Source organism: Lepisma saccharinum, chromosome 28 (genome assembly GCF_977018435.1).
Source record: "Lepisma saccharinum chromosome 28, izLepSacc3.1, whole genome shotgun sequence".
NCBI lineage: Eukaryota > Metazoa > Arthropoda > Insecta > Zygentoma > Lepismatidae > Lepisma > Lepisma saccharinum.
The window spans coordinates 14,261,229-14,287,324 of record NC_139256.1 but is presented as its reverse complement, the minus strand read 5'-3'; the positions used below and the strand labels follow the sequence as shown (position 1 = coordinate 14,287,324).

At 38.7% G+C, this 26,096-nt stretch overlaps 1 protein-coding gene across 2 annotated transcripts in view; it reads right to left on the bottom strand.

The window, feature by feature from the left end:
* Rh50 (Rhesus blood group-associated glycoprotein Rh50) overlaps positions 1-26,096 on the bottom strand; it is a 117,090-nt gene that overhangs the window by 14,806 nt on the left and 76,188 nt on the right. For both annotated transcript variants that reach the window (XM_083114140.1, XM_083114139.1), the window contains exons 3-8: positions 20,327-20,477; positions 12,474-12,615; positions 11,009-11,172; positions 5,821-5,958; positions 3,707-3,840; positions 2,011-2,192 (exon numbers count right to left, since the gene is read on the bottom strand). In XM_083114140.1, coding sequence (XP_082970266.1) covers positions 2,011-2,192; positions 3,707-3,840; positions 5,821-5,958; positions 11,009-11,172; positions 12,474-12,615; positions 20,327-20,477 — 911 coding nt within the window. The remainder of the gene's footprint in view (positions 1-2,010; positions 2,193-3,706; positions 3,841-5,820; positions 5,959-11,008; positions 11,173-12,473; positions 12,616-20,326; positions 20,478-26,096) is intronic.

Below are 26,096 nucleotides of genomic sequence, written 5' to 3'. Positions count from 1 at the left end.
TGGTGCGTATTATGCACGGAATAATTTTTTAATGTTTACGGAACCCTATCATGTTATATATCGTAAAGCTTGAATTCTGCAGTATATGAATATGGCAACAGTATTACATTCAAGATGGCGACACTTATTTGCAATGCGGTTGAAATAAGCTCATTACAAAAGGAAGGAACGTTCTGATTGTTATGGTACTTTGTATGAAAAAAGATGAAAAAGAAAATAATTAAAATGTATTACTGGCAAAATAATATGACATATATGGAGTGTGCAAATGTCTTAATGGAAGGAAACTTGTGCTGCTAACTGCTACTTTGAGAGTCCTGAATGTGCCTCCTATAAATGTTTCGTTAGTCATAGAAAAAGTACATATTTTGAAGTTTTAAAGAGAAAATTAGCAAAACCACTTATAAATGTTTCAAGGCCATGTGCTACAATTTTTCACTTTGTAATGTAATGTTCTCCTCTTGGTCCACATAGCAACAGGAGCCTCATTGAATAGGAATGATGTCATTCACTGTTGATCGGCATAGCAACAGCTTTACGACCTACAACTAAGAAAGCCATTTAATGAACCTGGATTGTACTGTGCATTATATACAAGATATAATTGTCACTTTTCCCTATCAAAAACCAGGGTGTGCATTATACACGCACGTGTATTATACATGCGTAAATACGGTAGTTGCTATATTGAAATTGTGGGACCGTATATTATGTACAGCTATGATTAATATACTCATGGATAAAGTAACACCAGAGTTAACATATAGGCAAGGAACTGTTTTTCAAAAGTCATGCAGTTTTGTTTACATTAATCTAATTCTTGTAGTAGATCGAGAATAAGGATGTTTAACAGGGTTGCTAAAATACCTATTTACACTGCATTTTTTCTAGGAAGAAAGGTTCCTGTACTCTTCACGTTGGTTTGTTATGTTATTGTATTGGTTTGTTAATAAAAACCACTCAAAATATTGTAATATGTTGACAAATTATGAATAATCGTGTATCCATGTGTTACACATGCATTAATTGAAATAATTAGTGTTATTCTCACTCATAAAAAGGTGCTGGTATGATGTACCGTTGCTTACTGCCAGAAAAAAAGCACTGCTTATTTATAAAAACCCCATGGTTTCCCATGATACAACAGCCTGTTAAGGCCAAGGTCCAACTCCCACATGCCTCAGCAGAGGTGGGCAACGTGTGATCAGCATGGCAAACCCCCAGTCATTGTTCGTTTCCATGCTACTCATTCATAGCTCCCAAATTTCCTCTCGATGGTGGAGAGAAAAGTTGTTACACTTCCACCAGGAAACTCTAACCAGCTAGCACCCAGAAGCTTAAGCCCAAATCCTGACACCTTAGGTCTCATGGCCCCAGTGATGGACAAAATACTTATCTGCATTATCTAAATATGTACTCTATTTCATTGGACAGAAAGGTGAGCTCTGTTCATTCCCATCATCCTCCTCTGGTCGCACCAGTATAGAACAACTAACTGCAATCATAAATTCCTTTTGTATACAGTAAAACCTCGTTAATCCAGACTAATGGGGGATAAGTTGACCCGTTTAACAAAAGTCCGGATTAACTGAAATAACCTAAAAGAACAGTAGAAAGTGTATTAAAACTTGGTTTATAGCAACAAAACACGTTTATTATGGTGTATTTAAAGGGCATAGACCTAAATACACTATACAGTTCAGTAAAATGTAAAGTAATACTGTAGATACAATGCAGTACGTACATACGCGATATTATGATGATGTGCCCGACTGACCTGGCTCTGCATCACTCGAAACTCTTGCTGTGGAAGTTGTTGACTTCTAGCCACATTTAAAACCTAGCATTCTGCTATATTTTTTTTTTCTTTTTTGGCCTTTTGCCTGTCCGGATGATGTGAAGTCCGGCTTATTGGGGTCCGGATTAACGAGGATTTACTGTATTTATCAAAACGTTTAGTGTAAATTGAAAAACTATTGCTACGAGAAAATAAACTGACAAATAACTGACCTGTAATGAAGCCTCCTGTGATGGATATACAGAGTGTTACCACAAGGGCTAACAACTGGTATGCTGCCTGCAGCCCTGCACTTCGACCATCTCCTGGTTGAACTGATGAAAGCGATGACTGGATTTCACGTAAGTCACTTGAGTTGAAAAGTGGAGCACGTGCTGGATACTGGAGATATAAGCTATAAAACAGGAATTTAAATAATTGTTACAAACATTATTTCTTTTCATGTTTGGGGAATAAAAGAAGCAGTTGATAATAATTAGACGTAAGCGAGTTACTAACTCTTTCCTCGAAACTTACTTCAAGAGATTCTATTAATTTCGGAGGCCTCTGCCACCATCCGCTTGGGAACTCGTTGCTTCACTGCTGGGCTGGCTTCCAGTTCCTGTCGTTCTCTGCGTGGTGCTAGGAGCACATGGACAGTGGTCAGGCACATCACATTTGGCTCCTGCTACTCATGGGCGTCGCTAGAAATTTTTCTAAGGGGGGTCGAATCAAGGACACCCCCTCCCCTCAAAATATTGTGATACAGACCAGTGGCATATTCAGAAGTTTGTCAAGGAAGGGTGATTTTTAAAATTATTGCATTATTGGTATTTTAATTTGTTATTATTAATCTTTGGATTGATTTGGTGTTTTAAGTCCACTTTATGCACAGGAAGGCTAATCGGGACTGGACCTACAGTTTAAAGTGGGATCCGAACCACTTGTGCCTGTACCGGGTATCGAACCCGGGACCCCTTGATTACAAGGCATTATTATTATTAATCTTATATTATATGATATTATTATTACTAGTAGTAGTAGTAGTAGTAGTAGTAGTAGCAGCAGCAGCAGTAGTAGCAGTAGCAGTTTTAGTTTAGTTTATTTTAGCATCCAGTAAGTTTATTATATGAAAAATATAGTACTTGTTACAACCAAGATTACATAATAGTTACTTCTAAAATTAGTAGCAGTAGCAGCAGTAGTATGAAAAGCTTCGGAACGTGTGAAAGTTACAAATTAACAGAGTTTCAGTGTTGCAAATTATGAAAGTTTCGTACCAAATTCGATATCTCAAGATCATTTTTAAACAATGACGCAAAATAAGGTGAAATAAAGTGCTTCGTTTATAAATTGCTATAAATTGAAAAAAGTAGATGGAAATTTCCAGGGGTGTCGACCGACCGGTTTGACCACCCCAGCCAACGCCCATGCTGCTACTGCAACAACTTAAACCCAGCAGACGAACTGGTTACACTAGCACTCCTAGTGGCATGAAAGGATGGTGGAAGAGGCCATAGAAATTAATAGAACATCTTTTATATTTTTTGGAAAAAGTTAGTAACTCACTTACATGTAATTATTATTTCTTTACTTGAATAAAAAATGAAAAATTCTGAATCTTCTTGCTATGAATAAAGTCAAATAATTTTCATAATTGTGTGCATTAAAAAACTTTCAAAAGTCACATGCCAAGAAAATTGTGTTGTTGACAGATCTGAAATTTTGAAATGTGCTCTCCCCATTGAGATGTAAGGACAATAAAGAATTTTCATTATATTTATGATACATGTGCTTTCTTTCCCAAACATACTTGAACATTTTGCTTTTTGAATTTGCTAGTATTATTAATGGAACTGCATTCTTTGCAACCTACCTTAATTTAATGTTCATACATCTATTCTAGAGGGGAACAAATCAAGTCTTTACCTGTATCCATAGTCAGTTTCACTAGCAATAGCTGCCATAATAACACCAATAATTCCAGCCATGATGCCAGGCATACCATGAAGATTATTCACTCCACACGTGTCATGAATTTTGAGTTTAGTATTGAATGCAGGCTGGAAAAGAAATTTGAAATATTTAAATGTTAAAATATGGATTCCTTTGATGCTTCAAAGAACACATAACAATTATCTTGACTGAAAGTATGAGAGAGCCAAACTGGGTGATTTTTCAGAATAACGGAGCATATTTGGACGTCTAGAAAATACTTATTTCTTGATGTAATTCCCCTCTACACTAATACACTTATCCCAGCATTTCACCAGTGCTTGGGTACCAGGAGCGGAGAAATATTTCTCAATACATCAGAGCCATGTTCGGACTTGCTTCACCTCTTTGTCACTGTTGAAATTCTGGCTTCTGAGGAACTCTATGGGGCCAAGCAGCTGAAAATAGCTTGGACTGTAAGGAGTGTGTGGGCATGTTCTTGTAGTGTGCAAATTACGTAGTAGGAAGTATGGGGGTGTGCATTGTCTTGCAGAAATATAATGTCTTTAGTGATTGAGAACCTGTTGATAGTTCCACCACTGGGCAACATTTTATCTATCGATTTTGAAGGATCTATGTTTCACTCGTAGAATGTTCATGTAAATTACTGCAGTGGGCTCCGAGCAATCATAGCATGCTGGTCCATATTGGCACTCACCGTCTTTGAACTCATGATGGATGCAGTAAACATCGTTATAATATTGCATAAGTAAAGTTCCATGTTGTAAATTGGATTGTTTCTTCCAATTAATTTCGAAGGCCCGTTGCTTTCATTTACTATTAATGAAATAGTGGGCCCTTCAAAAATAATTATAAGAAATAATCCAATTTTGTAACTTGGAAACATGAAACTTTACTTATGCAATAGGTCTTTAAACTGTTTGCTAAACTGTTTGCACCAATCAAATGTTTTACTGCAGATAAGAGTCTCTTCACTGTACTGTTCTTGAAGTCTTCTGTGAATTTCACTCGGTTTTACTCCTTCATTCACAAGAAATTTCATCACAATGTCCTGTTCCATATTTGCACTTACAGCCTTGTCCACCATCTTGAATAACAATTGACTCATGTTGCTCAGGATGTTGGCACTCCCTGTGGTTATGACAGGCACTTGTCTCTTGAGCTGCAGTTGCTCAGTCGTTAGGGTGTCTGACTACCATGCGAGAGACCTGGGTTCGATCCCCAGCAGGGGCGAACCGGGATTTTTTCCACCAGTTCAAGCAGCTCCGGCGTTCACCCAGCATCGTATAAAGTGGGTACCTGGAGGAAACTCTGGGGGGTAAAGTCAGCCAGGAGCGTGGTTCTGATCACATCACCCCCACCTTCAGCTGTGATCAAGAAAGTATGGAGCCCTAACTCCACACCGCCTGTACGCCTTCATGGCATAGTGCAAAGCACAGGGGAGCACTTTACTTTTTCTCTCTTTTTTTTTTACTTGTCTCTTCAAGTCCAACTAACTAACTCTCTAGCCTTCTTAAACCCATAGGTTTATGGCAGCAACACAAGCCTTCCATCTGTCCCTATCCTGGGCAAGATCAATCCAAACTTTTTCATCCTTACCGATTTCCTTTAGGTCAATCTCAACGTTATCCCTCCATCTTCGTCTTGGCCTTAGTACAGATCTCTTACCATCAGGTTTCCCAACAAGAATCTTGTCAACTCTTCTTTCCTCTACCTTTTGTGCCACATGGCCTGACCATCTAAGTCTTCTTGATTTAATTTTTCTAATAATATCTGGACATGAATAAAAATTGTGCAGTTTTAAATTATGTAACCTTCCCCACTCACCTGTCTCCTCATCCCTTTTAGGTCCAAATATTTTTTTATAATTATTTTGTTTTCAAATACTCTTAATTTATTTTTCTCTTTTAATGTTAATCTCATAAGTAAATTATTTTATACATGTTACATTATTCTGAAAAATTAACCCCCCCCCCCCCTTTGATTTGAATGACCCTCATAGTGGCACAACAAGGAATATTTACCACCCATTATTTAATTATGTTTGATAATCATGCAAGTTGTGTATTTTAAATAGAAACTCATACCTGGATATAGCGGTAACCAATCACAGACAATATTCCTGCGATCATCCCTATGAGAAGAGCTCCATACGGATGAACCATGAGATCAGCTGCCGTTCCAATGGCAACACCACCAGCCAAGGTGGCATTCTGGATATGAACCTGCAAAAACAACAAAATAGAATATTTAAACAATATGGAACCTACGGAAAAAGTATTAAAAGCTGAGAGCAGAATTACTGAAAATTAGTGCAATTGTGTGATCCACTATCTTAATGTCGTCCTGTTACTTTTACTGTTTTTTAAAGTGAAATAACTCTACTGAAGAGATAACAATAATTATATTGGAATTGCATAATTATACTATGTCAAAATTATAGTCACCTTGCTTTTATTACAAATGATTTGGTGTCCTTTAACAAGTAATGAAAAAATTGTAAAGCAGGGATGAAAATATACCTATGTTGACAGGAATATCTAGGCCTATTGGGGAAGGGGAAGAAAGAACCTGCCTCCCCCCATTAATTCACAACCTTAGTGAACACAAAAAAATTCTCCTGAACATACTACTGTACGAGGATTCCGAAACAGATATCACAATAGAATTTTAAATTCCAGTGTGAATAATGAGAAATTATTTAGAGAATGTCATTTTTTCTTCATTAGCTACTATCCTTTGAAGTTCTAATTATAGTTTTTGAGGATTTAATTAATACAGATGTAACAAATATTTACTGTTTCTCAAAATAAAAGCAGACTGAACTAGCGGCGTCTGGTGAATGGGATTATAGAGAAAATTAGATCAATTGTTACAATCACTTATTAGAAAGGAGGGTTTCTAGCAGTGGCGTGGCGTGGGATTTTTAAAAGTGTTACCGGTTATCAGTAGGACATTTAAGGGAGACTTGGGTGCCTCCCCACCTCATGCCCCCCATGTCTTCCAAGTAGTTCATATAATATTAATCTGGTACGTCTGCAATTCAAAACTAGATTTTGGTAAATTTTTTAATCAGGAAAAAAAATGTTGACATAAGGACTGAAGTGAAATCGCAAACATTGGTTGTTGATACAATAATACGTAATTTGATACTTACAGAAACATCGAAGGCTACTTATAGAGCAGATCAATCTGACGACTCTTCTTTGAAAATAGTTGTATGATGCTGGGGTTTCGGGTTCAAATCCTGGCTTGGGCATGGACGTTTGTGATGTCTATTCATCAATTTCATCATTTCATCATATCATCACTCATCCCCATCTTCGCAAATTAACCAAAAGTGGCACAAGAAAAGCAAAATCAATCAAATCAAATCAAAAAAGTTCTATGATGCTGTCATAAAGTGAAGTTTTTCATTTGAATTTGAATTTTTGGGTGCGTCATGGTCATGGTCCATGTTATCCACATCTGAATTCCACACGCTCTTGTTCACCCGAAAATAGAGTACATGGCCAACAAAAGAGTTTTGACAACTGCGCACATCTAGATAACCACGGATAGTTGTTATACCACGAAACATTGAAATGTCGGTCATATCCAGCAGACGACTTGGTTTTTAAATCGTTCAAAATAGGCTTTGGCCTCCCTTTCACCACAATTTCGATTTTTTCTGCAAAAGAATGAACCGAAAGATTGCTTCAAAATATCTTCTATCGCACGATTACACACACTGTTCAGATAGGATGAACCCGCCACCTCGGAACTCGGAGCAAGCTCCATTAATTAATTGACAATGCCCGAAAACAACATAAAGACGAAAGACACCACTCACAAAATTCACACTGCACAGTCCCTCCTGCAAACCGTTCTTTACTTTTGTAACACGTGAAGCACCCTCCTTGCCCCCTCCTCTCTCAGCATCGGCGCTTCCCCAATATTTCCTTCGAAACCTGCAAGAAGTCCAGTTCTACTACTGTTGCCATCTTAGTTCTTTTGAAACCAGATTTGCTTAAATTGCGAAACTTTTCATTTCAAATAAGATGTAGTCTTCATCTGTTTCCTACCTAGTCCCACTCCCATGTTTCGCTAAATCCACTGAAATCTCATTTCTGACACCACCACTATTTCGTATATTTTACGTCCTTTGCTACCTTTAAGGCTTTCGCTTTATAGGGTAATCGTGACAATGATGATGCATGGTGAATTATTGAAATAAAATTATTAATTTTTATAATTATGTAAGTAAAACAATAACAACGAACATTGAAATAACCATATATTGCTGAGGATTCGAACCTGCGACACCTGACACTTCAGAGCATGCTAAGATAACAATCGGGAAATTATGCTTGTAAGTAATCTTTTCACCCAAAAACAGTTCTACCACCTCAAAAACATTGCTTCAATCCGAAATTATTGCATTCCTGCAACAATGTATGTCAATCCCAATCGGCCCTTTAAACAATTATCACAAATTCCTGTAACCAAAAAAATATTATATGTGTGAAATATAGAATTTGAGGTTGACATTTTTAGACAGACAGCGTACCCCTTGATCATACCGATCCCTCTCCTCTCCTTCTTGCCCATGATGTCGAAGAAGGACAAAGAGGACTTTCGTAATCGCTGATATTTAGAGTAAATACAAAATATCAGTCGGTAGTTTGCTTTTCCCCCAGTGTGATTTGATTTTTTTAAATTTTGATTTGGCGATTTAAGTCCACTTCATGCACAGTAATGCTAATCGGGATAGTTTAAAGTTGGATCCGAACCACTTGTGCCTCCACCGGGTATCGAACCTGGGATCCCTTGATTATAAAGGCGGCGACGCTACCACTGCGCCATCGTTCCCCAGTGTGACTGGACACCTTCAGAGTAAGATAGATCCGATTAGGCGACTTAAGCTCTTTTCTGTCAATTGAATATGGCAACACTGGTCTGTATCCGGTAAGGATCACCCGCAAGTGCGCCGGCTAAACAGGCATGCCAAAAACCCGCCTCCTCCTCCCGCGGTCAGTCTTTGCCGCAACGCGAAGTCTTCCTTGCGTGGGCTCAGGGCCCTTTCCTTATGTTGCCTGTGGAGGGTACCGGATCAGTCCTCCTCTTCGCTTTTGCCGGTGTCAGAAAAAATGTCAGTCTGCAATGTTTACTTTACGACAATATTACCAGTTTATGTACGTAATAATATTTTAAGATGGGTTCTTCAATTCTTTATATTTTGGTGTTACCTGCAGTAACAGTGGCTACATGCACGCCACGCCACTGGTTTCTAGTAAGTTTGTGTAACTCTTGATCTAATGTTCTCTATTACCCCATTTTTTCCTACTAACCCTTCACCTACTTCGGAGCCACTGGTTGCTGCTGGACTGTATTCTCGGATATCACCATGCATGTGATCAAGAATACATTTTTTATCGACATGTAAATGAATAGCAACTGTTAAGAAACTCAATGTTCTGATGTAACAGCCCACTGACAGTCCATTACTATTGCTTCCAACTAGCTCCTGAATTGTCCTTACGATTGCTGGGTACTGGGTCAACACACTAAAGTCATGGACCTCCTGCTGAGGATTGAACCTGGGACTGATTGCACAAAAGTGTTATTTTCAGTGGCGTATACTGAGTCAAAGGTCTGGGCTATATCACTATGCCATGTGGCCCTAGGCTATGAATAGAAATAAGTTTACCAACTCCTAAGAAATCAGGTTGCCAACTCATAAGAAATCAGGTTGCCAACTCATAGGAAATCAGCTTAATAAATCATAGGAAATCAGGTTACCAACTCATATGAAATCAGGTTACCAACTCATAGGATATCAGGTTACCAAGTCACAAGAAATCAGGTTGCTTACTCACAAGAAATCAAGTTGCCAAATTCCAGAATCACCATCATTATCTCACCGACATGAATAATTTTATTTACAATTTCTGATCGATTTTTCTCCTGTATTTTATTCTCGACTAGCTAGCCTAGAATATATGCTCCTGGGCACTTCAACAGTTATTAACTCCTTCCCTCGGCCATGTTGAAGGGAAGTGCTTCCAAAAAAAAATCATCCATATATATATATATATATATATATATATATATATATATATATATATATATCAAAAATCAAAGGAGAAAGGAAACGCTCACCAGACAGTGAAAAAATTTGAATTTTTGCAAACTTTATCGTTGCATCTTTAGAGTAAGAAGAAAGACGGAACCGGAAGTTTGCAACTGCAAATTTGTATCATCTTAAATAATAACTATAAAAAGACTTGCTGCATAATGAAGTTAAGGAAAGCAATCTATAAATAGACTCTGCTGCAAATAAGCATTCCATATTAGGTAAGATAAAAAGGTGCATAGAGCACAGTGCCATGAAGGTACATTTAGGGGATGTGGGAGTGGCGCCCCAATACATATTCTCGATCTCGGCCATTTTGGAGGTGATGTGATCAGCACCATGCTCATAGCTGCCTTTTCCCTCCAGGGTTGCCCGCAGGCACCCATTGATTTGAGACTGGATGAGCCCCAGACTGCTTAATATGGGGACAAGGCTGGAAAATTTCGCACATTAGATCACCCAGTCCGGGAAACAAACCTTGGTCTTCCGCATGGCAGTCAGACACCCTATTGCCTAGACCAACATGGATCTAATTCCATATTAGAAAAAAAATATTTTTCAGGAACAAACAAATCAACAATGGATTGTTTGCCCATATAGACTAATAAAAGCATGATATAGCAGTGTCTATAAAAATAAAAATAATTTGCCGCAATACAACTGTTAATTTTGAATTACGGTAAAACCTTGTTAATCCAGACTAATGGGGGGGGGGATAAGTTGACCGGTTTAACGAAAGTCTGGATTAACTGAAATAACCTAAAAGAACAGTAGAAAATGCATTTAAACTCCGTTTATAGCAACAAAACACGCTTATTATGGTGTATTTAAAGGGCATAGGCCTAAATACACTATACAGTACCGTACAAAGTCTGTGGGAAACAGAATTTCATCAGTTGTTGAATGCCTTTTCTTTGGGAAATTATCTTCTTGACTTCTAGCTACATTTGAAACCTTACATTCTGCTTTTTTTTTTGGGGGGGGGGGGGCTTTTGCCTGTCCGGATTAAGCGAAGTCCAGCTTATCGGGGTCCGGATTAACGAAGCTTTACTGTACCATTTATATACAGATGTTCTGCAAAAAAAAAAAAGGACAACTTTTAGACAGTCTATATATAGATCCACTGGAGGTAATAGGTTTTATTGGAAGTAGCAACTTACCATATCGAATTTATTCTCTTTGCTGAGTAAAGACGAAATGGCAAAGGCTGTAACACAGCATGAAGCAAGCGAGAAGTAAGTGTTGATAACAGCCCGATGCTGATCGTCTCCAGGCAAAAGAGCTGCATTGAAACTGGGCCAGAATATCCACAGAAACACAGTGCCTGAAAAAAGGAAACAAACAGGTCAACTATATGCAATACAAATAAATAATTTGTCAAATAGAGATGTTTCACATACTTTACATACACTGGATATGGAGGAAAGTCCATTTCTCGAGTAAACCCAATTCCCTATGAGAACACACGACTGGTGACTAAATTAAGTGCCACTAACTGTAAATGCTCCTCCTAGTTGATCTTGCCAACTTGATTGTGTACTAAATTTGCTACAACTTGAATATATTAGTACATCATAGGCATAACTTGGCAGGAGTAGCGGAGGCACTCGCAGCCTCAACATTTCCAGGTTTATTAAAATTTACATGTTAAGGGTATTTTTTTGAACTTCCTGAAACATGAGATTACGTTCGGTCCCTGCAAAGTTAGGCCCCAGGTTATTCTGCTGCATTCTACCCTAGTTACCAAAAGACAATGACAACTATAAGTTAATGCATAATTACTTTCTCCATAGCGTACAGTTTCAACATTATGCCTGTGGAACCTTTCGTGTAAGTGGTTCTGGGTTTGATCCCCAGGAGGAGCTCCAAAATTTAAGTGTTGACTCCGCATCGTTACAGTTGGATTGCTAATTGGAATAATAATAGTTCTATGGTCTTGAAAGCTGGCAAACAGCAGCAAAGGGACTGAGTATACTGATATCAAAAACTGATGAGCATGGCCTGGCCCTGAATGGTGTGTTGCACCATGGAGTTAAGATTTAATAAAATATATTGCAGGCTGAATATTATTTTGTTGTATGTCCATCTGCACTAACTTCGCAGGGGAGGTGATTCTTGTGGATTTGGAATACACTATAAGATTTGCAAAAACATTTTATTATTGTTGGTAATTCACACCACCTGCCTACCTGATACGTCGCTTTGGAACGTGTTGCATTAACATGTACGGAACACAATAACGTCAGCAACTCATCTCTGACAAAAAATGGAGAACCGATAAAACAGCATTCAGCCAGCGATATGACAAGTCTTTCTTTTTCAATTATTGATTCTTAAGGTATAATGAATTAACTACACTATGTTGTGCAACAGCTCTTGTCACTGGGTGACACATGTTCAGTGCACTCAGTCCCATCAGCACTGCTATCTGGCTTCACCACAGTCCATTGCATCTTCATTTCCAAGTAGCTGCCCCGTTGTCCTCACAATACTAGGTCAAAATACACATTTGGAGTTTGCACCATGCTCACGCCAAAGTTGAGAACACTAATCCTTAATCTACAAGAGCCCTTCTTAAAGTATAGTATGGAAATATTTTATGACAACTTTCTTAAACAAACTAACCTATCATTGCAAAAATATCCGAGTGGTACACGGAGCCTTCATTCGAAGATTCCCCATCCGCTCTGTGAAGCATTCGGCTAACCATCAGGCCGAAATATGCTCCAAATACGTGTACATACATAGAAGCCCCAGCGTCAATTGCCTGTAAGGAAATAATATTTGGTTTTAAGATAACAAAACACTTCCAAAACTGATGCCACTTCAGGTATTTTGTACTATTACTTTAAGCATGTTTCTACATATAAATTGCAATGGAACAAATAAGTGTGAAGGAATGCATCTTTGAACAGCAAAAATAAAAATGGTGCAAAACAGAAGACTAGACATGGTATAATAGAAATTAGTTCAAAAGAATGACAAAAGAAATGACAATAATGCTTCTAAGGAGTACTCTTTTTCTCCTTGGTCAGCTCGTATAAATGTTTGCACCTACAAAAAAGAGGGGGGAATCTAAGGGAAAATTTTATATCAATCTTCCCTACTGCGAATACTGCCTGTGCCGTAGTTATTAATTGAAGGGCTCGGGTGTAAAACATGGTAAGTGACATTTTGGTCATTTCTGAGTTCATTAAGAATAAAGGTTATTAGAAGCTATACCGCAGATATTGTCTTGTGTTGTGTTTACCAATTTCAGAAGGCTTCACTGAGTCCAATGCAAATTGCTTGACATGGCAATTTCACTCGAAAATTGAAGGATGGCACATTTTACTTTGTAACTCAAAAATGACCAAAATGTCACTTACCATGTTTTATCCCCGAGTCCTTCAATTTATGTAGCAGGATACTAAGAAGGTTCTTGGAAGTCTTCTTCCTTTAGATCTCTTGAGCTGAAGAGACCATCACATCATGCACCTGCAGCTTTTGAATGGAAGTATTTTTGTGCTCAGATTTCTTGAAGCAGGTTCCTTTTACTTGACCATATACAGGGTGATTCAGAATTCTTATTACACACTTCTAAGGGTTGTAGATGGGACTTAGTAGATCAAGTTTTGATAAGGAACCCATGTCTGGAAACGTACCGTTTTGGTACTACACAGATGACAAGATCACATAATTTCACATCTTTTGCTTTACCTGTCACTACAAGAGCTGCTCGATGTGGCGACCCTGAAGTTCGTTGCAAACAGTGTACCTCTGAAGGATGTTTGCATACACACACTCATAAATACCTGGTGTGTGCTGAATCTTGTCGTGCAACCAGGTCTTCCTCAGACACTACAGAAGTCTCATAAACAAGACTATTCACGTGGCCCCATACGAAAAAATCAAGAGGAGTTAGATCTTGCGATCGTGGTGGCCAAGGAGTTGGTCCACCGCGACCTATCCATCTGTCTCCGTATGTTTGATTTAGATGTTGTCGGACGTCATGGGAAAAGTGTGCTGAATAGCAACTGATGTAAAGGTCGAAGCACACTGGATTGTAAACAGAGGACGTTGTGAGCAGCACACATGACATCAGGTGACTGAAGACGTCGCCCTACGTCAATGTGGGTTGCCTACAGTGAAGGGGGAGATGTGAAATTATGTGATCTTGTCATCTGTGTAGTACCAAAACGGTACATTTCCGGACATGGGTTCCTTCTCAAAACTTGATCTACTAAGTCCCCTCTACAACCACTAGAAGTGTGTAATAGGAATTCTGAATCACCCTGTATAATCAACATGTAAGGGTTGCCACTGTTCACATGGATGAGTTGTCATTAATGACGAAAGCAACAACGATTGCAAAGGGAAGAAAATATGCCAACATAAATATATATTTTTTTAACTGTATTTTTTGTAATGCTAAAAAGAAATGCGAGTATAACAACTTCCTCATACTCACATTCGGAACTATTGTTCATGTGAGGAGATGTTTACTGCATTCATTTTGCAATTACAGGACAACGTGTTACAGGTGGACCATTCGTTCCTGTAACTAACATATGGAATTTTCCTTGCACTTCATTGAATAACCTTTGTTTTGAAATGTAAAATTAGTCTGCGTTTTCTCAGAATGAAAAATAATATATTGAAACAACAACAATGGATGGAAATCATGCTCAAAATATTATTTTATTCCATGATAAGACAAATAACTATTCAAAATAAAGAAGAAGTTTAGATACATGAGGAGAGGAAGTTTAACCAACTAAAATGTGTGTTCCGTTCATAAAGCAGTAGATATATACATACTACAGCCCAAGTTATATGCTCTGTTGCATTCTGCGGACAAAATTGAATTGCAGTGACACTTGGCTGGATGCAGTACTGTGCAACCATGTTTCACTTTACCATTTGGAAGGCTCAGGGTTGCCACAGTGACACAGTTTCAGGACGTTGAAAGGTGCAGTTACATTTTAAGCTGTATTCGTGAATTGTAACTGCAAATATCAACAGAAAAGATATCAATCCTCAAAGTGAGATGGGTATACCTGGATTTTTTAGGAGTGGGTGGAGAGTTACATATACCCTTTTCTAGTCCTCATTTTGCTATCTTTTTCTGCTTTTGACATTCTTATTTTAGGAATAGTGGGCCAAGGGCGTTATGACCCTCACCAACCACTCCTTGGGCATGCCACTGGGGGGAGGGGGCGCAAGGGAATGTCATCCCTTACCTGCCCCACTGTCTCCATGTTGAACCATCCCCAAAACTCCAGCTATCATCATCCCCCCCCCCCCCATAAGGAATTTCCGCTTCGAGCACTGGGTTTGAAGGAGTTCATGAGATATGCGCCAGGTGGCAGTAACGACCAAGCAGAGTGAAGTGCTCGTATTGCCATCTATTGGGGAAATATTTAACTTTTGCAAAAATATTGGCATCAACCCCAAACCTGCCCAAACTATGTCTGAAGTGATTATTCACTCGCGGGCCACATTGCATTTTACTTACACTAAATATCAGGCGCGTATATTCTAGGCTACCTAGGCTATCGCCGAAGCCCATATTAAAATACAGGAAATAATCGACTAGCAAATTTAACCGATGCTTCACTCTCAAGTAACGACCAAGGGGGAAAGCGCTAGTGTAAGGTCGTCTTTATTTATCGCCAGGCTTCTTCGTCTGAGGATAAAGTCTTTGAACCAGCAGGAGGTCCTTTCAACCCATGACGTATTTGTGCTGGCAGGGATGACCTTGGTGGTCCCTGGTGCTGGCTTCCAACCCCAAGCGCTGGAGAGTGAAGACTTCTCTGCATCCTGGCGATGTTGTAGTGTTGCCAACAATGGAAATACGAAATTCGCTAGATCGCTGGAAAAAATATTATAGGCGGGGGTGCCAATGCAAATTATTCAAGCTAGGGGATGCCTCATGAAAATTACATCACCTCCCCCCCCCCCTCCATCCCTTCGAGCATTGCCCGTCTCTCTTCCAGTTCCATGAATTTCGTCACATACAAGCATTATAAATCTGCCAAATTTAGTGATTTTCCCTGAAGTTGGCACTCTGCTTTTCCTTGAAATTCGACTGTGGTCGCAGCTATATGGGACATTCTGATGACGTCAGCCATGTTGCCATCCTGTTTACTTCTGTTTCAAGCAACCCCCCTCCCCCGCTGTCAAAATGTCAAAACCTTCGCCCTGGCGGTGGGGGTTTCGGCCCGAGTCATCCCACTGAAATAGGTTTGGCAACATAAACAAACCATGTTGTCATAGCAACCATTCACCGCACGTGTTTTCAACCACGCGGGTCGGTGGTAGTTTCCGCAAAAGGAAGGGATATATGGTCAAACTTGTTGTGTCCGAGTTCCAAGATCTTTGTGTCGCCCGCGTAGCATGTTCATGGATGGGAATCCATTTTTTAAATAAATTTCAGTGACCGAGGCCATTTTGTTGTGCTGTGTTTTTGACATGTGTTGTGTTGTTCTGTGTTCTTGTTCTGTGTGCGTGTGAAAATGGATTTAATCACCGAACTTGTCTCCAAGACGCCATTCTCACGGCTTCCTTACGAGGATAGGATACAAATAATAGAGACAGGTAGGCCTCTCCCACCTCTTCCGGACCTTAAAGTCGTGCAGAAAGACAAAAATAAGATATATATATATAAGACGTTTTCACGAGACCAGCTACCAAAAATATCTTTGGTTGACTGGGTCGAGTGCACTTAATAAGTTGTATTGCTGGGCATGTTTGCTTCTTTCTACCGACAAAAGTCCTTGGAATACAACAGGATTTAGTAATTTAAACTATTTGGTAACTGCTTGTGATAAACACCAAAAATCACTTAGTCATATACGTGCGTTCAGTAACTTACAGACATTCGGTTCTCAAAGAATTGATCATTCCTTGAATTTGCAAAAGAAGATTGCCGACTGTTTGCATAATGAAAAAGTGAAGGAAAACAGTATTATTATAAGAAGATTAATTGATGCAATAGCATTTCTGGGGAAGCAAGAATGTGCATTTAGGGGCCACAATGAGTCTGGGGATTCAACAAATAAAGGCATGTACATAGAACTTTTGGAATTTTTAGCAACATATGATCCGACAATAGCTAATCATTTAAAGACCGCAACCGTGTTTAGAGGAATGTCACCAATAATACAAAATGATTTCATTGATGCAGTAGCTAGTGTAATTACAGATCATATCAAATCAGAAATATCAAATGCAACATTCGTTGCAATATTACTTGACGAGACAACTGACGTAACTAATAAAAGTCAGTTATCAACAGTCATACGATTTGTGGATAATGAGGGAAACTGTCAGGAACGATTTTTGCATTTCACTGACGTCAGTTCAGACCGAACATCACAAGGATTGTTCCAACATGTCACCAAGGTTGTAGATGATTTGAATTGTTCGAAGAAACTTGTGGCGCAAACATTCGATGGAGCAGCTGTTATGGCCGGTCATGTATCTGGACTTCAGGCCTTGGTAAAGAATAAGTATCCCTCAGCAATGTTCATTCATTGCTACAGTCACAGGCTAAATTTGGTCTTGTCAAAGTCTACAAACAATATATCAGAATGTAGACGATTCTTTACTTCTTTGTCAGGAATTCCTACCTTTTTTTCACACTCTACGGTCCGCACAACTGCTCTAAAAAACTTCATGGAAAAGAAACTGCCGGGAGTGGCACCAACAAGGTGGAATTTCTCATCAAGGCTTGTAAATACTGTAAAGGAATATAGAGGGCATGCTATCAAGTTCTTTTCAGCAGTGGTAGATGAAAATGGTGACTGGACAAGTGACGAGGTGAATATTGCACTAGGCTTTGTTTGTTTTCTGTGCAAGTTTGACACTAGATTTCTTCTCATTGTATTCAGCAAAATATTTGCATTTTCCAATGTTCTGTTTGACATATTGCAAAGTAAATGCATGGACATTTCTTACTGCACGAACAAAGTCAATGAATTCTATGACACGTTGCAGAAACTTAGGGACGAAGGGTTGATCATGCATGGGCGGAGACCGCAAGTAATGCTGAAGATGAAGATAGTGAATATGAACGAAGGCCAAGAAGACAGGGCAATGATGACCGTTCCAAATACCAGCGAATTTTCAACGAAATTCTGGATACAATGATGTATCAGATAAAATTCAGATTTGAATCTCAAAACGATCTAAAATTTGTGTCTCTGTTGGATTCAGACAAAATTTCATACATTTCGTGAAATGTTTCCTCAAACTCTTTTGGCAGAACTGAGTGAACAGTATGCCTCAGATTTTGATAGAGTCCGCCTCAAAAATGAACTAAGTGTGCTTTATTCTCTGGATGAGTACAAGAATAAATCAGTGAATGAAATTACAAATTATATGAAGCTCAATAATTTGGACATAGTGTTTAGTGAAGTGTATAAACTAGCAGAACTAATATTGACATTTCCATCGACAACAGCAACCGTCGAAAGGAGTTTTTCTTCTCTACGGAGAATTAAAACTTATCTCAGAGCAACACAGGGACAAGCGCGGCTTAGTAATTTAGCTATAATGTCTATTGAGAAAGGGGTTCTAATCAACATCAGAAATTCATGTGAGGACACATTCTTCGATAAAGTGACAAAAAAATTCACGGAAAAGGAGAGAAGAATGGAGTTTACCTTCAAGTAAGGTAAGAAGTTAATTATTTTTTCATACTCGCATGTAGGTCCTACATATTGCATGTTATAGACCGCTCCTCTTTATAAATAAGCATGAAATAGTTTATGTCCATTGCCTACTATTGTTGTTTTTAATGGCAACAAAAAAATCCAAAATGAATGAGGAAGAGCCCCTCCCCCTTTTTTGCCCGACACATTTTCATTTAAAATTCAAACACTACTATATTTGGAGATAGCCCTGATCTTGGTCTCAGCATACGCCACTGCTAAATATAATGCCTGGAAATAAAATTATAGGTTTTTCATAAGTACTGCTACTAAGGCAGGCTACTTAGAAAAATTTTAGCAGACGAGATGTGGGTCGTAGTTTGGGACTCGCTGGTCTAGATAAAAGTGTATCCAAATTCCAAAGTTCGTAAATTGGGCATTCCTCAATATTCATTTTTAGGATAGGGAGATAAAGTAGCATTATAAAACAGATAAAGTGCAATAAAGTAAACGTTGACGAGAGCAGGCCAGTATTCAGCCAAGCAACACAGCATAACTTAGGGCCTAACTTATCGCTTTTGATATACGTAGGCTAATCGGGACTGGACCTTCAGTTTAATGTGGGATCCGAACCACTGTGCAATATGCCTCCATTGAGAAGCAAAAATCGATTTGAAAATGTGAAAAAATTGTTCAATTCAATAAGAAATGAGTCAACAGAAATAATTATTATTATTACGTGATTCTCAATGTTTAATTCCAAAATTGGATTCAGAAGGAGCTCGGACCCTTTTCAGAACATTATTTTGTCAAATTCGAACACTACGGTCCTAAGATATCCAATCAATTGAACTCAACATACGCCACTGGTGAAGAGGTGCCTGACATTGTCTTTCATTATTCACTGTGAATTTTCTAAAAAATAATTGGCTTTTCAAAGAAGGGCCTCCTGTTATTAATGGCCATCACTAGGGAGCAGAAGTTGATGAAATGTCATCTTTTTTCTGACATCTCGGACACGATGCCCATTAAATATACACAATATTACACTTTGTTTAGAACCCAAAAAAGAGAATTTTTCAGTGCATTTTTTGCCAATTTTCAGGTTTTAGGTAATTTCCCCCGATTTTCGGCATTTTCCCGTCATTATTCGCAATATTCTGTGTATTATTTTATCATATTTTGTCACTTCTTACATTTTGGTAATATTCTGGAGTATTTTCACCAAGGTGAACATAGGTTTGTATACCATCTCGCAGTTTTTTTTTCTTTACAGTGCCACAGAAACAAACCACACTACATCACCAGGCAAAGATGCGGGAAATTAATGCACTTTGCACCAATTCATTCAGTGTATACGACTTTTTCATGAAATTGTTTTAAAATTATTCGGATGTTTCAATTTTAAATCCTCGTTGCATATTTTAATTGAATGTGCATGTGGTACAATTTCGTGCCTTTTTTTAAAACCAAGATTGAATTTTGTTTAATTTCCTCTTAATTTCAATTTTTAACCTGAAACTAACAAATTTAATGGTCATTTTTTCCTATTTGATAGGACATTCTATAGGTCATATACCTATATTTTTTAGGTCATCAACTTCCGCTCCCTAGCCATCACACTGTCTCGAACGTGGAAACTTTTCAAATTTAAGCAATTTCAAAGTATTTTTTCGTGCATCTTTGATGGAAATTCTTGCTCTGGACTTTTCCAGCCAAGAGTTCCAGAGGTGCTCCACAACCGTGTTCGAGGTCGCCGCAGAACTGTAACAACAATGACATCATATGGAGTGGAACAATGCAGTCTATCTTTGTCCGTGACGTGGTGGCAGGGCTACTTACGTTGAAGATGTGTGTCCCGACCCACTCGTTGGTGGCGAAGAGAGCAATCTCAACGACGGCCATGATGAGGAGCTGTAGCGGACTGGTCTTTCCGATGACGGCGCCAAAGGATATCAGGACAGCTGCCGTCGCGAGATCTGCGTTCAGGATGCTGGAAAATAAAGCATATGGTCACACTTCCTTCCCTGAAAGCAGCAGCGTACGAAATCCTTAAAATTGGTGGGAACGTAGGAATTATTATATTTCTTTTTAATAATATTTGATATGTGATCACATCTTGTTAATAATAATTAAATGTATATATATATATATATATATATATATATATATATATATATATATATACACACACACTATCTACCAAAAAGTAATTGGGCACCTATGATGGTGGTTAATTTAGTATCTAATTTGAATCATTTAGTGGGACCACTGGTGGTTGGTCGTGGCACAATGAACTCACAGGCATACTGTACAATACTAGACAATGAAATGCTCCCAACCTTGTGGCGTTTTCAGGGAATGGACCCCTGTTACTTCCAGGATGACAATGTTAGGTGGCATGTTTCGGAGGCTACTATGCTACTATGCAGTGGTATGTTCAACGATTGGTCTGGCTTGCACAGAGTACTCATCTCAATCCCATAGAACACCTTTGGGAGGCATTGGACTGGCGGGTGAGGTCTCGGGAGATGCGGCCAAATTCCATTGTCCAACTGAGATCTTGCAAGAGGAATGGCGACACATTCCAATGGACGTCCTTCACAAACTAGTCGAGAGCATGCCTGACAGAGTGGCTGCTGTTATAGCAGCAAGAGGTGTCTCCACGAGGTTCTAACAGGTTTCGCACCACCAGACAACCATTTTGTACACGTGCCCAATTACTTTTTTGGTAGATAGTATGCGTATATATATATATATATTAAATATAAAATAAAAATTAAATATGAATATGAATGGCTTCAATGATTGATTTATTTTACTTCGCTTTTGTGGAACTTTTGGCTAATCGCGAAGATGAGGATGGTAATAAGACGATAGGCTATGGAAAAAAGAACAACCACAAACATATGACAAACACAACACAATTCCTACAGAGCATTATTCTGGCTGCAGGCCCAGACGCCAGAGCCTCGTTAGTGTGCAAAATGCAGTCCAGGGTGTACTACGTGGAAGTGAGATTGACAATTGGGTGTCTTAAGAAAGGGTCACCCTTACACCCCAAGTGTAAAAGGATTCACACACACATAGCTGCACATCACGACAGAAGATGAAACGTCACAGATGTAAGGTACCTTTCGTCACGTAATTTTTAATAAGTTTTCTGCTCATTTACAATAATTAAATAGACTTTGGCCTCGGACCAGCTGAAATTTTCCAGCGGAGGAAAAATTCCTTCCCTTCAAAACATTCGGCGAAACGGGAATTTCCCTTTCGCCGGAAATCTACTCAGGTGGGAAATCTGATATAATACGTCTCTGGCTCATTCGGCGAAACGGGAAGACATGCTACTACTAAATCCTAAAAATGAGGGGAGGGGAGGGGCATACTAGGACATGGCCGTATTTAGAGGAGGGGTTTCTATGGTTCAACCCCCCCCCCCGAAACCTCTGACATGTTGGATTAATGGATGTTCATAAACCAAAATCTGTAATAAATTTTCAATATTTTTTTTTTCGAAGCATCACAAAAATACAAGGAGACAATGTTGAAACGATCGAGCTAGAATTTTCATACATTTGGAATTCTGAAACTTGAGTGAAACAGGATTTATTCTCAGAATCGCATCCCACCGGCGACCCCTCCATTATCACTTCTGGTGTCATCTTTCCAGTGTTGTTCCTGCGTCACAAGGAATATAGACTTATGATTGTCCCAAAATTCCCTTTCCAGCTTCTAAATTCCCCTTCCGATAAAGTCGAAAATAAATCCCCCTTGATAGGAGTTCAAACCTAGTGCCTCCAGTTTCGTAGCGCATTATGTTCGCGATTGAGGTTACAATCCATGCAGGCTAAGCTTTTAAAGAGAATAACTGGTTCCACACTTTTCAAAATTCCAAAAATTTAATTTTAAAGTCAAACAACGAAAACTTTATGACTAAAATTTCCATCTAACTTTTAAAGTTTTTTCTTGAAGGTATCTAAAGTTTAATGACGAAGTAAAATAATTGTGCATTTCAGTACACACTGTATGAAACGTAAAAAAAACAAAAAGAAACTTATGCTGGATTCAGTAAGCCCCCTCAAGGATATAACAATAATATAATAATTATTATTATTAGTATTATTACTATGGAATAAAATTGTTTTATTATTATGAAATTTTAATTATTATTGTACAATTATTATTATTATTTCTGTTATTCAAATTTCTGGCGACGACCTGGGAACAATTATGAATGAATCCCCCCCGCGAAAATTTTTCCTGCCTACGGCCATGTACTACGATACTTGAGCCATCAATATTAGACATATGTCACGAAAGGTTTTGTCTGGATACTTTGGAGAGGTGAACGCCCTTATTGCGCTCCCCATGGGTTCTCTGTTTGATGGCCAAAGTCTGGAAAGAAGTCGAAAATAACTTACAAAGCAAAAGCTGGCACCGTCTTGTCCCCCACCGCTGTAAATTTCTCTCCTAGCCTCGTCCCCGTTGTCCTTAGGTACCCGAATACACAAAACTCTACCTGCAGGGGCCTAAAATTCCATTTCGTTTTGTTAGAGAAACCAGTGACACCTGTCAAAAGAATTGAAATTCCTCCTCGTTAACTCTGAAGGAGTGTGTCATAAAATCAGCAGGCGACTTCTGCCAGACTCCCAGAAACAGTTAAACGCCATTGCTTTCCAGTCTTTTCACCCAAAGAACTTCTACCTTCCATATATAATCATTTTGTACCTTTTCTTTCCTTTTAGTTTATGAAGATCAAGAATTTGGCACACTTGCGTCCTCAACAGACCAAGATAGAGCCTATCTAGGATACGAGGTGGATTGACATTCAAATTGAATGGTTCTTGTTGCAGGAAGTTTGTCCTACAAAGCACCATTGAAGTATTACAAATATACTTATTTATTTATTTGAGAAAATTTCAGATACAGCACAGGTGGCCATTTTACACTGAAATTGTCAACAATGAGAAAGCAATAATTATAATAAGCATAAAGATAAAAAAATAAAATAAATAAAAATAAATAAGAAATAATTAAGAGTAACAAAACAACATAAAAGTGAATAGCAAATGAATAAAAAAAATAAGTAAGAGATGGCACTATGTGACATTAATTACAAGTATTTCTTCTGATAGAAGACCGAAAGGCAAACTCGGAGGAAAATATATCAATATTTGAGGGGAGATCATTGTATTGCGTGGCAAGTCTATAAAAGAGAGATCTTTTTTGAATTTCCAGTCTAGGTTTTTTTGTATAAAATAACCTTGTATTGCGAGTTGTGCGCATAGGTACTCTAAAGTGGAATTCCTCAAGGAGTGTGTTGCAGCGGATTTTGCCATTCACAATTTTGTATAAGTAACTGAAATCATTCTGCAAACGTCGCTGATAAGCAGTTTGTAAGTTTAGAAAAGACAAGAGATGCGGAGATGAAAAATTGCGTAATGAGGGAACCCTGTGACGGACTATAGCTAGGAAGAAGTGAAAGACTGAATCGATTCTGGAGAGGTGAGTGGGACATGCCATGGACCAGACGGGAGAGCAGTATTCTATTATTGGGGAGATGAATGATTTGAAGTACAAAGTGAGGGCTGAGATGTCACTAATTTCAGTGAAACGGTAGAGTAAACCTAAAAGACGCATGGCCTTTTTTGTGGTGCATAAAATATGTTCCTCAAATGTGAGCTTTTGGTCGAAAACAATGCCTAGGTCCTTATGAGAGGATACTGCTTTGATGTTATTGCCAGAGATGGAGTAAGATGACTTTAACAGATTCTTCTTGAGAGAGAGAGTGAGAGTAGTACACTTGTCAGGATGTAATGTAAGGTCCCATGTCAGGCACCAGGAAGTGAATGTTGCTATGTCATTCTGAAGAAGATGAGGATCGTCGGAAGTGGAGATTTCCCTGAAAATTTTACAGTCATCTGCGAAAAGAAGGTAATTGCTAGAGGGAGCTGTGAGATGGTCGGCAAGGTCATCGACGAATAATATGAACAAGAGAGGTCCTAGAACACTCCTAGACAAAACCGCTTGTACGGCACAAGGCGCGTCAAAATTCAAACATTTCCTCTGAATGTAATGATTGCTCTTGAAGTGAAGTAACGGGAAAAATAATCTTATAATTTCATTGTTACAGATTAGGCTTATACTTTTAAATTTCACAAGGCTTAATTCTGTTGCAACTACACTTTGAGGCTCAGCCAAGCGTCTTTTCATAGGTGACCACTTTTACCTGACTGTCCAGTCTGATAAAATTTACAAATTACCTATCAAAATAAGAAGGCCTGCTTCATTCTTAGAGTAATCTGCTTTATTTTTTAAAAAAAAAATATCATGCAGATAGTTATTGCAACGATACTGCCAATGCGTAATTAATAGTTTTTCTTTTATCTCGCAATAATTCTAAAACCGTTATTCTGAGATTATGAAAAAGCAGGGGTTTAATCAGAATTGTTCATCTGTGAGGGTGTAAGCAGTGGCGGCAATCGGGTTCCAAAACTGGAGGGGGGAAAGTTGCCAAACGTGGGGAGCAAGGACAGTTTATTTTCCCTTTGTCGATAAGGTTTAGCATAGTGCACGGGCAAAAGTTGCAAAATGTAGGGGGCAACTGCCCCCCTACCCCCTAATCGCCGCTACTGGGTGTAAGGGTAAATTTACAACCGGAATGACCATAAATTGGGGACTTGTTAAACATTTTAGGAAAAATATTGATGAATTTGGTTTATTTTATTTTGCTTTTCTGCCAGTTTTGGCTAATCATGAAGATGAAGCGACAATGACAGACTCTACAGAGGATTATACTTCCCGTGAGTCCGGACGCCAGAGCCTCGGTAGTCTGCAAAATGCAGTGGAATTGAGTTTGGCATTTGACTCGGTAAGGGTCGCCGCTTACGCCCAGGAAGATGTTGAAGAAATTTGAGGATTTGTTGGGAATGTGTGAATAAATCACTGATGGAAACACTTATTTCATGATTCCATTCATTCCAAATATATACTTTACAAATTGGAGAACTTTGAAGCACTTCAAGCAATATATCTGCGAAAAAAAATACCTACGAAAAGTAGTAGGAAAGACTAGAAGAGATAGGATTAGAAATACCACCATTAGACACCAGTTACAGCATAAAACACTATTGGAAAGGCACTGCAATGGTTTGGACATGTTACAAGAATGGAGGAGGATCCCAAGCCTAGACAGGTGCTGGAGGCCAGACCACAAGGCAAGAGGGGAAGAGGACGACCAAGAGTTCAATGGGAAGAGTATGTGGAAAAGATAGGAAAGAAGAAAGGGAAAACAATGCCGGAAGTCCGAAAACTAGCCTTGGACCGAGAAGTGTACCGGAAGTGGATGATGGAACCCGACAGGAAAAGAAGAAGAAGAAGAAGAAGAAGTAAGGGTATATTTAAAGCATAGGCGCCGACTGTATGGGGCAAGGTACTTTCTGCCCCCCCCCCCCAATTCTGCAAAAAGTCTAAACATTATATATTAAAAATAATTGTTGTCAATCTTGCTTCCCTAATATTTATGCGAAATTGGGCCCTTGCAAAAAAATTGGAGAGAGTTGAGAATATTTTGGGCATGTTGGTGGTGTGTGGATAAATTACTGAGAAA